We start from the raw sequence: 14,925 nt of genomic DNA on the forward strand, positions 1-14,925 counted from the left end.
GTAAAAATCAGAGGTCACCAGAACAGGTTGGGTACATAAGGCCATTTTTAATTATTGGAAAGCTTTCTCCGCTTCCGGACCCCATTCCACCATGATTTTTTGTTTGCCCTTGGTAAGGTCAGTAAGTGGGACCGCAATGGTGGCACAACTGGGTATGAACCTCCTTTAGTATCCAGTGATCCCCAAGAAGGCTCTCACCTGCTTCTTATTGAGGGGTCATGGCCAGTTCTGTACTGCCTCAATCTTATTGAGCTGTGGGTTTATCAAATCTCTGCCAACGGTGTATCCCAGATATTTTACTTCCTCCAGCCCTAGACAACACTTTTTCGGGTTTGCTGTCAAACCTGCCTTAAAGATGGAGTCTAATACTGCTTGTACTCTGGGTAAGTGAGACTGCCAATCTGGACTATGTATGACCACATCAACCAGATAAGCCGCAACATATCGTCTATGGGGTCTTAGAATCCTATCCATCATTCTTTGAAAAGGTAGCAGGTGCCCCATGTAGCCCAAAGGGTAACATCTTGTAATGAAACAACCCTTCTGGTGCAGAAAAAGCTGTTTTTTTCTTTGGCGTTTTTGGTTAATGGCACTTGCCAATACCCTTTGGTTAGGTCCAGAGTGGTTAAATATCTTTCAATTAGTTCATCCACCCTTGGCATCGGGTAGGCATCGAATTTTGAAACACTGTTCAGCTTTCGGAAGTCATTACAAAAACGCACTCCCATCGGGCTTTGGAATCAGCACAATGGGACTTGACCACTCACTATGTGATTCTTCAGTTACCCCCAATTCTAACATTTTTTTAATTTCCTTTGACACAGACTCTCTTTGGGCAATCTATAGGGCTTTAGGTTAACTTTAACCCCCGTTATACTCAGTGACTATATCATGTTTGATGACCGTGATTTTTCCTGGTAGGTCAGAAGACAGTACCCTATTTCTGATCAAAAATTCCTTGACCTCCTGCTGTTGACTAGTTGACAGGGTTTTTGCCACTATCACTTCAGGTACCACGGGTCGTGGTTTACTGGAGGGGCTTGGACGGCTGACAGTGCTGCTCTATCCTTCCAGGGTTTTATCAGGTTCACATGATCTATCTGTTCTGGTTTTCTTTTCCCCGGTTGGTAAACTTTATAGTTGACCTGTCCCACTTTTTCTAAGATCTCAAAGGGCCCTTGCCACCTAGCTAACAGTTTACTTTCTACCGTGGGAACCAACACCAACACTCTGTCCCCAGGAGCAAAGTTTCTTAACTATGCATTGCGGTTATATACCCTCTGCTGTGCTAGTTGGACCAAGTGCTCCTTAACTATAGGCACTACAGCCGCAATTCTCTCTTGCATCTGGGAAACATGTTCAATCACTGTTTTATAAGGACTAGACTGCCCTTCCCAAGTCTCCTTGGCAACGTCTAATAACCCTCTTGGATGCCTCCCATATAACAAGTCTAAAGGTGAAAACCCGGTGGAGGACTGGGGAACCTCTCTTATGGCCAACAGCAGATAAGGCAACAAATAATCTCAATCTTTACCATCTTTGTCGACTACTTTCCTTAACGTATGTTTTAAGATTTTTTGTTAAACCTCTCGACCAAACCATCGGTTTGGGGGTGATAAACCGAGGTCCTTAACTGGTTAATCTTAAACAGGCGGCACAACTCCTTCATAACTTTTGACATGAATGGGTACCTTGGTCAGTTAGTATCTCTTTAGGTATTCCCAACCTGCTAAAAACATGGACCAGCTCTCTAGCAATGGACTTGGTTGATGTATTGCGTAGCTGTATTGCTTCCAGGTATCTGGTAGCGTAGTCCAGAATATATTGATGTCCCCGGGCAGATTTCAACAAGGGTCCAACCAAGTCCATAGCTAATCTTTCAAATGGTACCTCTATAACTGGTAGTGGGACTAGAGGACTTTTGAAATGTGGTCTGGGAGCATGATACTGGCATTCAAGGCAGGAGGCGCAAAAGTCAGATACCTCTTTATGGATACCGGGTCAAAAAAACCTCTGCACGATTCGCTAAGTGGTTTTCTCTACCCCTAGGTGGACTGCCGTTATATGACCATGGGCCAGTTCTAACACCGTTCTCCTGTAAGCTTTGGGGACTATTAATTGTTCCACAATCTCCTCCCCTTTCTTAGTCATCTGATACGACAGATCCTGACATATTACCATGTGAGGATACGTCAAGGGACTATCGGGATCCACGGGTTTACCATTGACCACCTTGACATTCTCCCTGGCTTTCACCAGAGTAGGGTGACATCTCTTCTGACCTCTAAATCCGGCAGACGATCAACGGGCTTTACAACACTTGGCGAGCCACCATCACCTCCGCATTCTCTAGTTCGCCAATCATACTAGAAAATGGGAACATCTCTGACTCTGCCACTACATCAGTTACCCTTTCAGACGAGGCAGGGTGATTTACCACTGTGCAAAACCGGCTTTCCCACAACTTCCAGAAGTGAGCAAAGTCTCTTCCCAATATCACATCATACATTAAACCCGGTACCAAACCCACATAGACTACCGCGGAACCACATGGCGTCTCGATGTTCATTTCGACAGTAATATAATACAGAGTATCCCCATGTATGCATGTCACACCAACAGTTTTTCCCTTATGCTTCAAAGGGTTCACCAGCTCAGTTCTCAAAAGTGTAACCAGGCTACCAGAGTCTAACAGAGCCTCTACTCGGTTGCCTTCCACGGTGAGTACACACATATGTTTATCTGTCTCAACCTGCCGGTCAGCAGTACAGGCTGGCTGTGCAAAGAAAGACCCCCTGCGGTTGACAGAAGCAGTATCACATTGCATGGGCTCAGAGGTAAGTGAACAATTAGCTGCTATGTGGCCGAAGCCACCACATCAGAAACATTGAGTCACATGTCTAGTCTTTTGCGGGGTAGGAACCTTCCTGGCCTGTCAGGCCTGTCTTCAGGTTCCCCACCCTCAGTCTTAGGCACATTCCACCGCCCAGCACCCTTCTCCCCAGTAACAGTCTTACCATTGTTGAGGGGAGTTCGCCGGTGCGCCATCGGGTCTCGGTGGGGCAGACTCATCAGCTCCTCAGCCGCCACATACATCTCCACCAGTTCGACTAACTGGTCTGTGGACTTAGGGACAGCATGGCTCACCCACTTGCGCAAGGATGCAGGTAGGGACCGCAGATACCGGTCCATCATTACTCGTTTGACGATTTGTGGTCCTGTCAGCGTCTCGGGCTGCAGCCAATTGGTGGCTAGATGGACGAGGTCGTGCATCTGTGAGCATGGAGGTCTGTCCATTTGGAATTGGAACTCCCAGCGGTGGACTCGTTGGGCACGAACAAAGGTGGTGACTCCCAAGCGAGTTAGAATCTCCTGTTTTAATTTCACATAGTCCTTAGCATCGGCCAGGCATAAATCGTAATAGGTCTTTTGTGGCTCCCCAGACAGGAAAGGTGCCACCAGACTTGCCCATTGCTCCTTGGGCCAACTCTCCCTTTCGGCTGTTCTCTCAAATGCGGTGAGATATGCTTTCCACATCATCGCCCAAAGTCATCTTTTGTAGGAAGTGTATGGCTCATATGGAGTGAGTGGTGGTGGGAGGACCAGTAGTAGCATCTCCAGGCCGGGCGACCAAGTGCTGTACCACCTCGTTAATAGCCTGGCGGGTTTCCTCAAGGGTGACTTGTTGCTGCCTCTGGCTGCCTCCAAGGCCATCAGTTGTACATTGGTAGCTTCATGCTGAGCCCGGATAGCTTCCTGCTGTATTTTATTAGTCTCCTGCTGAGCTGCCATAGCCTGAAGCAGGGCTTTTACAACGTCCTCCATTTTACCTCCAGGGATTCAATAATCACGTGTCTGCCCGCATTCTCCACCAATTGTAACATGACTGGATTAGGGGTCCCTCTCCTGGGGTAGATGGACTCCCTCTTCACACACACAGCAGCTGGAAAAATAGTACACCAGTCTGGGGTCTCGTACTAGCTGGTCGGTACCAGTCTTTATTGTGCAACATAAAAGGAATACAAAACATAAAAATAAATGCTAGCCCGTCTGGGTGCTAACTAGACAAGAGGTTCCTTCTCTAAAGAAATAGTGGGGCCTACTGCCTCCACCATCAACACAAGCATATGCACAAGACTTACAGGTAGTTTCACCAAGTGTCTCTGAGCCAGCCAGTCTGCTTGCTCTCCCAGGTATGAGACACTAACTTACAATCACACACAGCCTATATCAGCCAGTTCCAGATGCAGACCCTAATGAGCCTGCTAACAGGTCAAAAAGGCCAAAACCTGGAGTGGCTTGTGGATGGAACCCTCCCTCTCCTCACATCCACACCCCCAAGACCCAAACCGGCTTTTCAAAAAGCCGACACTCAAATCTGCTTCAGTGCAGACTTTTCTCCTGGGGTTTTTTAGAACACATAGGTCAAACGCCTAGGACAAATGTATCTACCACTGACCACTTTATCAGTGTTCCTATCACAATATGTATAGTGACTATGTGTATAGTGACAGGTAATGGGTGTATATGTATAGTGACAGGTAATGGGTGTGTATATGTATAATGACAGGTAATGGGTGTGTATATGTATAGTGACAGGTAATGGGTGTGTATATGTACAGTGACAGGTAATGGTGTGTATATGTATAGTGACAGGTAATGGGTGTGTATGTATAGTGACAGTAATGGGTGTGTATGTGTACAGTGACAGGTAATGGGTGTGTATATGTATAGTGACAGGTAATGGGTGTGTATATGTATAGTGACAGGTAATGGGTGTGTATATGTATAGTGACAGGTAATGGTGTATATGTATAGTGACAGGTAATGGGTGTGTATATGTATAGTGACAGTAATGGGTGTGTATGTATAGTGACAGGTAATGGGTGTGTATAAGTATAGTGACAGGTAATGGGTGTGTATGTATAGTGACAGTAATGGGTGTATATGTATAATGACAGGTAATGGGTGTGTATATGTATAGTGACAGTAATGGGTGTGTATGTATAGTGACAGGTAATGGGTGTGTATATGTATAGTGACAGTAATGGGTGTGTATGTACAGTGACAGGTAATGGGTGTGTATATGTATAGTGACAGTAATGGGTGTGTATGTATAGTGACAGTAATGGGTGTATATGTATAGTGACAGGTAATGGGTGTGTATATGTATAGTGACAGGTAATGGTGTATATGTATAGTGACAGGTAATGGGTGTGTATAAGTATAGTGACAGGTAATGGGTGTGTATGTATAGTGACAGTAATGGGTGTGTATGTATAGTGACAGGTAATGGGTGTGTATATGTTAAGTGACAGGTAATGGGTGTGTATAAGTATAGTGACAGGTAATGGGTGTGTATGTATAGTGACAGTAATGGGTGTGTATGTATAGTGACAGGTAATGGGTGTGTATATGTATAGTGACAGGTAATGGGTGTGTATATGTATAGTGACAGGTAATGGGTGTGTATATGTACAGTGACAGGTAATGGGTGTGTATATGTATAATGACAGGTAATGGGTGTGTGTATATGTATAGTGACAGGTAATGGGTGTATATGTATAGTGACAGGTAATGGGTGCGTATATGTATAGTGACAGGTAATGGGTGTGTGTATATGTATAGTGACAGGTAATGGGTGTATATATGTACAGTGACAGGTAATGGTTGTGTGTGTGTATATTTATATTCCCAGGTAATGGGAGCATATATTTATATTGACAGGCAATAGGTGAATATATTTATATTCAGAAGTCATGAAGACGTATATTTATATTCAGAAGTCATGGGGGCGTATATTTATATTCAGACGTCATGGGAGCGTATATTTATATTCATAGGTAATAGGTGTGTATATTTATATTCAGAAGTCGTGGGAGTGTATATTTATATTCAGAAGTCATGGAAGCGTATATTTATATTCAGAAGTCATGGGAGGGTACATTTATATTCAGAAGTCATGGAGGCGTATATTTATATTCATAGGTAATAGGTGTGTATATTTATATTCAGAAGTCATGGGGGCGTATATTTATATTCATAGGTAATGGGAGTGTATATTTATATTCATAGGTAATAGGTGTGTATATTTATATTCAGAAGTCATGGGGGGTGTATATTTATATTCATAGGTAATAGATGAATATATTTATATTCATAGGTAATGGGGCGTATATTTATATTCAGAAGTCATGGGGGCATATATTTATATTCAGAAGTCATGGGGGCGTATATATTTATATTCAGAAGTCATGGGTGCATATATTTATATTCACAGGTAATAGGTGAATATATTTATATTCATATGTAATTTGGGTGTATATTTATATTCAGAAGTCATGGGGGGCGTATATTTATATTCATAGGTAATAGGTGTGTATATTTATATTCAGAAGTCATGGGGGCGTATATATTTATATTCATAGGTAATGGGTGTGTATATTTATATTCATAGGTAATAGGTGTGTATATTTATATTCATAGGTAATGGGGGTGTATATTTATATTCACAGGTAAGGGGTGCATATATTCATAGGTAATGGGTGCGTATATTTATATTCATATTGTAATGATATGGGGTAATTAGCTCGGTAGGGGGGTGTCAGCGGTGCAGTGTTAGGTTCTCGACAGAGGGTCCACTTACAGCTTTCCAAGTAAATGAAAATATGGCTATACTGCATACTTACTGAGTTTACATCCCGGAGCGGAGACTCTGTAAACATCTTCGGGGGGTGGGGATGGACAGTAGACGTCATTAGGCCACGCCCCATCACAGGAAAAGACATAGATTTGTGGGTCTGCAAGGAGGGGGCGGGGCTAAAAGACGCAATTCGCATCATTTTAGCTCCTCCTGACGGACCTGCGAATTCCCTGTAAAATCTCCACATCCTGCCCAGTTCACTAGGAAGTGGGCAGGATGCGGGAGATCTGCCTACACTTTCAGGGGTGCAGGGGGCTACCCGAAAAATCAGGAGCCTCCCACAACATCCGGGAGTGTAGGCAAGTATGCTCTATTGCAGGCATCAGCATGCATCAAACGGAAAACAAAACAACAAACACCTGCTCCTCACTCAGGACATCTATCTCACTTCTTGGGCCCCTACTATCCTTGAGTAGCTAATCTGCAAACATAAAGGCCCTCATTCAGAGCCGTACGCTCTGAGCAGAGCGCACGCTCTGAATGAGGGCCGGGCTCCATTTTCATGGAGCGTCCTCCTGGACGCTCGTATAGCTGTGGGTCACCACCCACAGGCTATACGAGCGTGCTTTTTGATGGCCGTGATGGTCGAGACCATCGCGACCATCGAAATTGCGAGCCGGAGCCTGCGGTTGAGGTTTTCAACCGCAAGCTCCGGAGTGATTTTGGCTCTATCAGAGCCTCCAACATTGACAGCACGCCCCCTTTGATCGGACACAACGAGCGAAGGACTTTCCTTCGCTCGTCGCGTCTGGCGCATGCGCACGACGGAGCTCCCTCCGTCGTGCGCATGCTCAGTGCATAACATCGACCCACTTGCGAGCGGACAGCCGCTCGCGAGTGGGTCTGAATCAGGCCCAAAGTTCCAAAGTCTTTTTGCAGACTGGCGGTTCTCGTCTTGTTTAACAATTACATTTAAATAGGCCATTGCACTAAAAGCAAAACACCCGTTACTACATGATTGTCATTTTCAATTTCAGGGATTAAGCGCGATGAGAAGCCGAGATTTACAAAAGCTGCCGCTCCGTATATTTACCCCCATGTTTCAAAAGCATGTCCTGTCATCAACTAACTGGGATCCTACCTGAGTGATGTGGTGAGATCTTTCTGTGGTGGTATCAGGAATTCTGGTTAAAGAGGAATTAAGAACAAAATCAATGCTCTGCTTGACAAGCTGCTTTGTCAGTAGTACATTGATATGTAAAGTTTCATGTAAGCCAGGGACCCCATCATTGTGTCTGGCCTGTCAGTGTGTCACAACACAAACAATTAGTGAATCACAGTGACGGTGCTTGACCCTCACCCGTGGCTGGAACAGAACCACTGGCAGCACAAGGGAGGGCAAGTTCTCATTTACTGCAGGAATCCCTGACATGAAACCCTCACGGTTTCGCCAATTTAGGTGGAGGATATTGTTGGATAAAAAGTATGTTAGGTACAATACTTTGCAAAGCTTCATGTTCACATTTCAAGTGTCCAGTAACTTGCAGGGTCTTGTGTTGTGCATGTTTGTGAGCAATTTGCCTCCACTGACGTCTGCAGTATAAACACGACTGCCACTTGGTATACGAATCGTAGTGATGTCACAGTGCGTTCTGCAATGAGACACTAAGTTCACTTCACAGTCTGATTTATGTGGTGGTATTTTGGTTTCTGTGGTGGGATTTGAGTTGCTGTGACAGGAAACTGATGTCTGTGGAGAGATTCATTTCTAGTCTCTGCATTGAGATTTGTGTTGTCTTGTTCTCACTCCGGGTTTGGCAGCCTGAGATGGGATGAGGTGTCTAGAAACTGCTCATAGTGACTAGGAAGACATTGGCACAGTTACGGGCACGAGCTTCGAAGTGCAGTGCAAGTCACAGCGGCGATCTTCAGTGAGGCACTGCACGTCTGGGTTGCTGCCAAGAAAGCTACGCTGGGCCTCATTTAGGAGCAACACACAATCCTCTTTTGTGGCGCTGTCACCTTGGATTGTGCATGTGTATGTAGATTTCTACCAAAGCCATGGTTTAGCAGGGAGATGGCCTCATAGACAGTGTATGTGTCTGTTACCTGTCATCCTGACTGAGAAGGACATTTGTATGTGTATGTTACCTGTCACCCTGACTGTGAGGCACAAGCCCCTGGGTCCAGGTGGGCCCACAGACCCTACACCCATGTTTAATACTTGCCTCTCCGGAGCTGCAGCAGCTGCGCAAATCACCGGGAAAATGGCCACCACGCATGCGCTGTAGAGGTGTCTCCGGGACCATGGCGTGGGAGCCATGTTACACACTGCCAGAGTATACCTCACCACAGAGAGGAGGAGGCCAGCACGGGAATGGTCTGCACGCGAGCCCCCTAAACCGCCCCTTGCTGAGCGGGACAGTGTAGGTAACCTGAGATCCTGTATGATGGGAGGATTGTGGGGCTCACTCAGAGGTGTACCATCCATGACTGCATCCTTTGCTGTAGCACGACTGCACCTTTATGCTAATGCCATTGCCAATAGTATTCGCACAGAGACGTCCACCAGCTGTAGTGCTAATCCTCCTCGGTTTATTAAGACACCACCATTGGACGCACCACCTACACATGCACCAACCCTATGGCAGTTTCCCCGTCAGAGTATGGCCTCCTGTGTGAGAGCTATTCACCGTGTTTGGGCGCAGCTGCTTTCAACGACACGCCTGCATCTGTTTAGCCACCCCCGTTACCACCAAAGTATGCTCACTAAAATCCACAGACCCTGCGTCCAATTCTGTACTGTGTCTCTGATCATTAACAATCAGGACGCATGCGAGGTGCGAACATTGGCTGTGTGTGTGCGTCATCGCCACGGCGACCACCTCATAATTAGGCCCATAGGGCTTGATTCAATGGAATGCGAATTAAATAGCGCCGGGAAGGAGCTCCCGGAGCGATTCAATTTTTCACACGTTAGGTCAGAGAATGCCCGTTCTCGCACCTTAAACATGGTGTTTAGTCGCGAAAAAGGGCATTCTCCGACTAAACTGCCTTGCGCGATGCTGTTTCCACGGCGCTAAGGGCAGAAAACAGCATCGTGCCTGTACTTTTGTCGGATTTCTGCTCGCGCCCTTGGAGGGATACGAGAAGAAATCCTTAACAGTGCGCAGAATTGAATAGCTCCTGGCAGCACTATTTAATTCGCGTTCAATTGAATCGAGCCCATAATGTTCTGTAACTACCTCCATAACTCGTAACGGATGGACAGAGGTCCTCAGTGCCTGCCTAACTTGTACTGCATGTAACATGTGTATGCCCAAGGCCAGGTCACAGCATCACTGTCTGTGTCATTGTGCCACCCTCAGCGGGGAGGAGCCTGCTCATAGTCGCTGTTATTGCAGGATGTGGTATAAGGGGCTCCCCCACGCTCCAACGAACACACTGCAACTTTGCCATAGAATGAAAGCTACCAGCCACGGAACGCCCTACTTACATCTTATCACTGAAAACACAGCTTAAGTGTTTATATTACTAAACGTTTGAGAATAATTGTGCTGACTTTTGTAGCAGAAAAGAAATCACCGCATCAGTGAACATCCTTAAGACTCATGATGAATACTCTAAATATTGCAGATATTGTTCAAGTTCATAAATAACTTCAGCTGGTGAAGGTTAGTGCAGTCAGCTGCTGTGGCAAGGGTCACTGGTGTGCGTGGAGGGCTGCAGACTGGCATTGGTGGTATGACTAAGGTGGGATTGGCAGCTGAGGGGGATACTACAGTATGTATAGCCTAGGCAGCTGGTACAGTAAATGTATTAGTACTATACGTCAGTATACTAATGTTTTTATGATAAATCCCAGCAATATGATACAGAATCTTGGGCAATGTGAGTGGCAAATAATGTTAGATAAAGTGGCTGTACAAAGGGTTATCCTATAGGACAATTGAAGCAAATCTACCTTAGACCTGACAGTGAGGTTACCTGCTGTTTCTTTATGCTGGCATAAAAAGGTTAGAAATGATGCATAATTGCCTACTCTCCCTGGCATGGGTACGGGATGCCGGCACTCGGGATCCTGGCGTTCAGAATCCAAACGCCAGCATCCCGACAGGGTTAGGATTCCGACACTTGTTTGTCATATCCTAACCCTCTCCCTAAACCTCCCTACCCGGTGCCTAAACCTAACCCCCCCTAGTGCCTAAACCAAACCTACTCCTCCCCGTACCCTAAACGTAGCCCTCCCCCCTTAGTCCCTAACACTCCCCCTAGTGCTCACCCTAACCCTCCTCCTAGTGCCTGACCCTAACCCTTATTCACAGCGGCGCTGGGCATACTCAGCAATGGATTAGTGACGGCGTCAGCATTTGGGGGAGGCAATGGGGGGGGGGGTTGAAAAAAAACTGCAGGTGTGTCAGGACTGTTTTCTGGCCGTGCTCTAGTGAGGCTCTGCAAATTCGTTCTCAGCTGCAGAGGACTAGGGCGTCTTAGGAGAGCCACTCTGCCTGAGACAGCATGGACTTAAGCTGGGTACACACCGTACGATGTATCGTACGATATATCAGTCCAACACAGATCGGAGCGATATATCATACATATCATATAGTGTGTACGGCCGATCTGTTGTTCATCGCATCGTCCCATCTCCTGTACTGCACGGCAGATGGGATGAAGCAATGAACGACACATGCATTACGTGATGGTACATCATGCAAGATGGTGCAGTGTGTGCAACACGTGCAATGTATCGTAACATAACAATGTTGCATCACTGGATCGCACTGTGTAGCTTTCAGGCGTTGGAGGTGGGCGTCTCAGTGCACAGGACGGCGGCTGAGACTCAAGTCTGCTGCATATGGAATCACCGTAGAGAATCAGGGTCTCACCTGAATCAGGGTCTCCCAGGTCACTTTCACCTCTGCAGTGAAGTGGACAGGGCCATGATTGCACGTTTCACTGTGAAACACATAATTGTGGCCTCAGCCTTGCTGCAAAATGCTGCAAACGCCTGCACAGTTTCCCCCGCAACCTCCCCTCTAGTTATCCCTAAGTCCCACAAGGATAACACCTACACTATGTAGACAAAAGTGATTGGACACTGACAGCAAATATATCAGCGAGATGTTATTGGCGTCAGTACTATGTAGGTGCACCACGTGCAGTGATTACTGCAGATACCCTTCATGGCAAACTGCCCACAAGTTCCTGGACAACAGCAGGCGGTATGTTTTGCCATTCTGCCTTATGTACAGAGACCACCAGTGACACTGAAGAAGGTGGAGTCAGCCTAGAACACACCCGTCACTCCAATTCATCCCTGAGGTTCTCAATGGGGTTAAGATCTGGACTCTGAGCTGGCCAGTCCATCCGGGTTCCCGAATTTCCTATATACCAGTCCAGGGATGCCCTGGAAACATGACTGGTGGCATTGTCGTCCTGATAAACACATTTGTTGTTTCCATAGAACTACAAGTGCATGAGCCTCCCTACCAAATGTTATTGTCGAAACTGCCACATTAGTGGGAATTTGGAACTCGTGCTATGGTATGCATTTCGCTTGCGCGGGGGTGACAAATCACTTTTGCCTACATAGTGAATGAAACAATGTGAATATATATAAGCTTCAGGGGATGCAGGAACGTAGGGGTTTATTTAGTGGATAAGGCTGGGGCTTTCTGTCAAGGTAAACTTGTTAAGGGAGGTCAAGATAAACGTGTTATATCCCCACCAACCCTGTTTTTCTGCCTTTAGAATGTACTTCATTATATTTGTGATTATGATATATATAAATGTTTGAAAAACATTTGGGTACTAGATAATTACATTCCTTAATGCTTGCGGACAGTCTCAAACTTCTTTGTTCTAGCTAAAGAGCCAGATACTATAATAGAACAGCGCCTCCCAGCGGGCACATATTTGGATTACATCCATTAAACAAGAGGTCCAGGTTTTAAAGATATCCATGCTTGACCACAGGTGACTTAATCAGTACCTTAGTCAATTTGGTTTAACAACCTGTGCTCAACCATAGATATCTCTAAAACCTGAACTGTTGGGGTGCCTTGAGGACCGCGTTTGGGAACCTCTGCATTAAGCCATAGCTGTATTCTTTGATGAGAGGAAATGTACTAACTACAGTATTTACCAAGCTCTGTCCTCAAGGCAGCCCAACAGTCCAGGTTTTAAAGATAACCATGCTTAGATGACTTCATTAGTACCTCAGTCAGTTTAAAGGTGCATACACACATAACGAATTTTTGAACAATTTAACTATAACGACATCATTATCGTTAAATCGTTTGTAAAATCGTTCATCTTTTTAAGCTGAACGATGAACGATAATCGTTCATGTGCGTTCACGTTTGTAGTTCATCGTCCATTCTGACAGTAAAACAAGCGATTTTCGTTCAGAAAATCGTTCATGTTGTGCAGGATAAACGATGAACGATTTCCATTCACTGTATGCATGATTAAAAATTTGTTCATCGTTCTTCAAAATCGTTCATTATTTTAGTAATCAACGATTTTTAGTGAACGATTTTCGTTCACTTTTTCAAGGGAAAATCTGAACGAAAATCGTTCACTAAAATCGTTGGTTACTAACATCGTTGTGTGTGTATGCCCCTTTATTTAAACATCTGTGATCAAGCATGGATATCCTTAAAACCTGGACTGCAATGGAGGAGATATGCTCTATCTTTGTCTTTTATCTTTGCTTTAAGATATGGATTTGAAAGAGATTGATTCAAAACCATGAAAAGCTGCATTGAGAATCTGCTGCTCGGTGCAACTCTGTACAATGGATATTTCTCATCAAGTTCAGTAATGCAAAACCTTGCAGAGATTAAGATACTGCTGATTGAGGGTTTTAAGTGCTTCAGTCCTGTAGTAGTGAGAGACGTAGTGCTGGGAACACAGTGATGGAGAGAGGCATAAAACTGTGATAGAAATGAACCAGGTGCAGTAGTATTCTGGAGCTTGTCAATAATAGGTTAATGCAGTGAGCTTGGCAGATTTGGGGTTAACGATGAGTGTGGGAGGGCTAGTTCCTACATGCTGTCTCTGCCTCACTACTCTAGTATCCTCTGTGATCTCTGCTCTCTCACAGCTCCCAGCTCTCATGATGGTGATCTCTAATCATTGGGCAACAGGTGAGCACAGTAGTGCTGGAGAGGTTAATGTGGACCACGCTGTTTGCGGCACAGTTGCAAATTGCTGGGATACAGAGGTAATATAGGGAGTTGGGTGAGGATATCAGTATATGAAACCAAGTGTTACATAAGTCAGGCAACCAATAGCTTTTTGGCTGTAGTGCGGCTATAAGGACATGCTTAGACGTGTGGTTCTACAACAGCTGCAGAGCCGAAGATTGCCTACATCTTAAATAGGAGTTAGGGGGCTAGTTCTGCGTGTGGGGGAACACTACAGAACAATACTGATCATAAAGTGAGAGTGCTGTGATAATGGTTAGCGTGAAATGAAAGTAGAGGTGTATGAGAATACTGTGCAGAGAATATGATAAATCAGCAGTGTGGGAGGTTTCAGGTCTATGTGTTTTGAGAACCAAAGTAAGTGATCTGTCGAGTGGTAATCTAGAGTGCGCCTGCTGTGCATTAGGATCTGCATGTGGACAATGTCATGGACCAGGACAGCGTGTGTATGTTTCATGGCACAGTATCATCCTAGTGAGGACGATGGATAAAAACGCTACCTGACATGTGAATAGAACAGTAATGCCATCGTAGGTGGGGAATCCAAGGCTGCTATCCCTTTCCATCACCAGGGCTGCCTGCTCTTTAAACATTAAAGTTTTACATAACTTAAACTTTTACATAAAATTTAAATGTGGAAAACAAATCTCCTCTAAACTTCATGGTTATCAGATTGTAGTAATTTTGTTAGTTTGTGATCACCATAAAGTTTTTAAAAACTTAATACTTAAAGAGAACATGCAAACTATAAAATGCGAGTGTTTTGCAATTAAGCGCGCCCCCAACGCTCCAACAACTTTGTTTTAATGGAAGGACATTTACACTGATAAATCTGTAACTGCACAGAACAGTCCTCATGGGGTGAAGTTGGTATATTCATGTACAAGTAAAGAGATCACTCGAGTAAAGGATCATCCAAATATTCAATCCTGGAGCACAATTGTAAGCTCTAATGGCATTGTAAGGAGATATTGGAGCTGTATAAAATAACACTCTTCAATGGATATGTCTTACAGCAACTCCACAATGTGTGAATTGGGTGTTAAGCAGATCGGCCTAAGGAATTCT

General features: G+C 45.0%; 1 protein-coding gene across 6 annotated transcripts in view; it reads left to right on the forward strand.

Annotated features, from left to right (window-relative positions):
• Positions 1 to 14,925, forward strand: part of POU2F2 (POU class 2 homeobox 2) — a 112,517-nt gene that overhangs the window by 55,514 nt on the left and 42,078 nt on the right. The window contains exon 1 of one of the 6 annotated variants that reach the window (XM_088453179.1): positions 13,681 to 13,797. The exons of 4 other annotated variants lie outside the window; for them this stretch is intronic. In XM_088453179.1, coding sequence (XP_088309305.1) covers positions 13,767 to 13,797 — 31 coding nt within the window. In that variant the 5' untranslated portion in view covers positions 13,681 to 13,766. One more of the 6 variants, XM_088453180.1, reaches the window with a different exon arrangement.

Source organism: Taudactylus pleione, unplaced genomic scaffold, assembly GCF_031769625.1.
Source record: "Taudactylus pleione unplaced genomic scaffold, aTauple2 ptg000572l, whole genome shotgun sequence".
Classification (NCBI taxonomy): domain Eukaryota; kingdom Metazoa; phylum Chordata; class Amphibia; order Anura; family Myobatrachidae; genus Taudactylus; species Taudactylus pleione.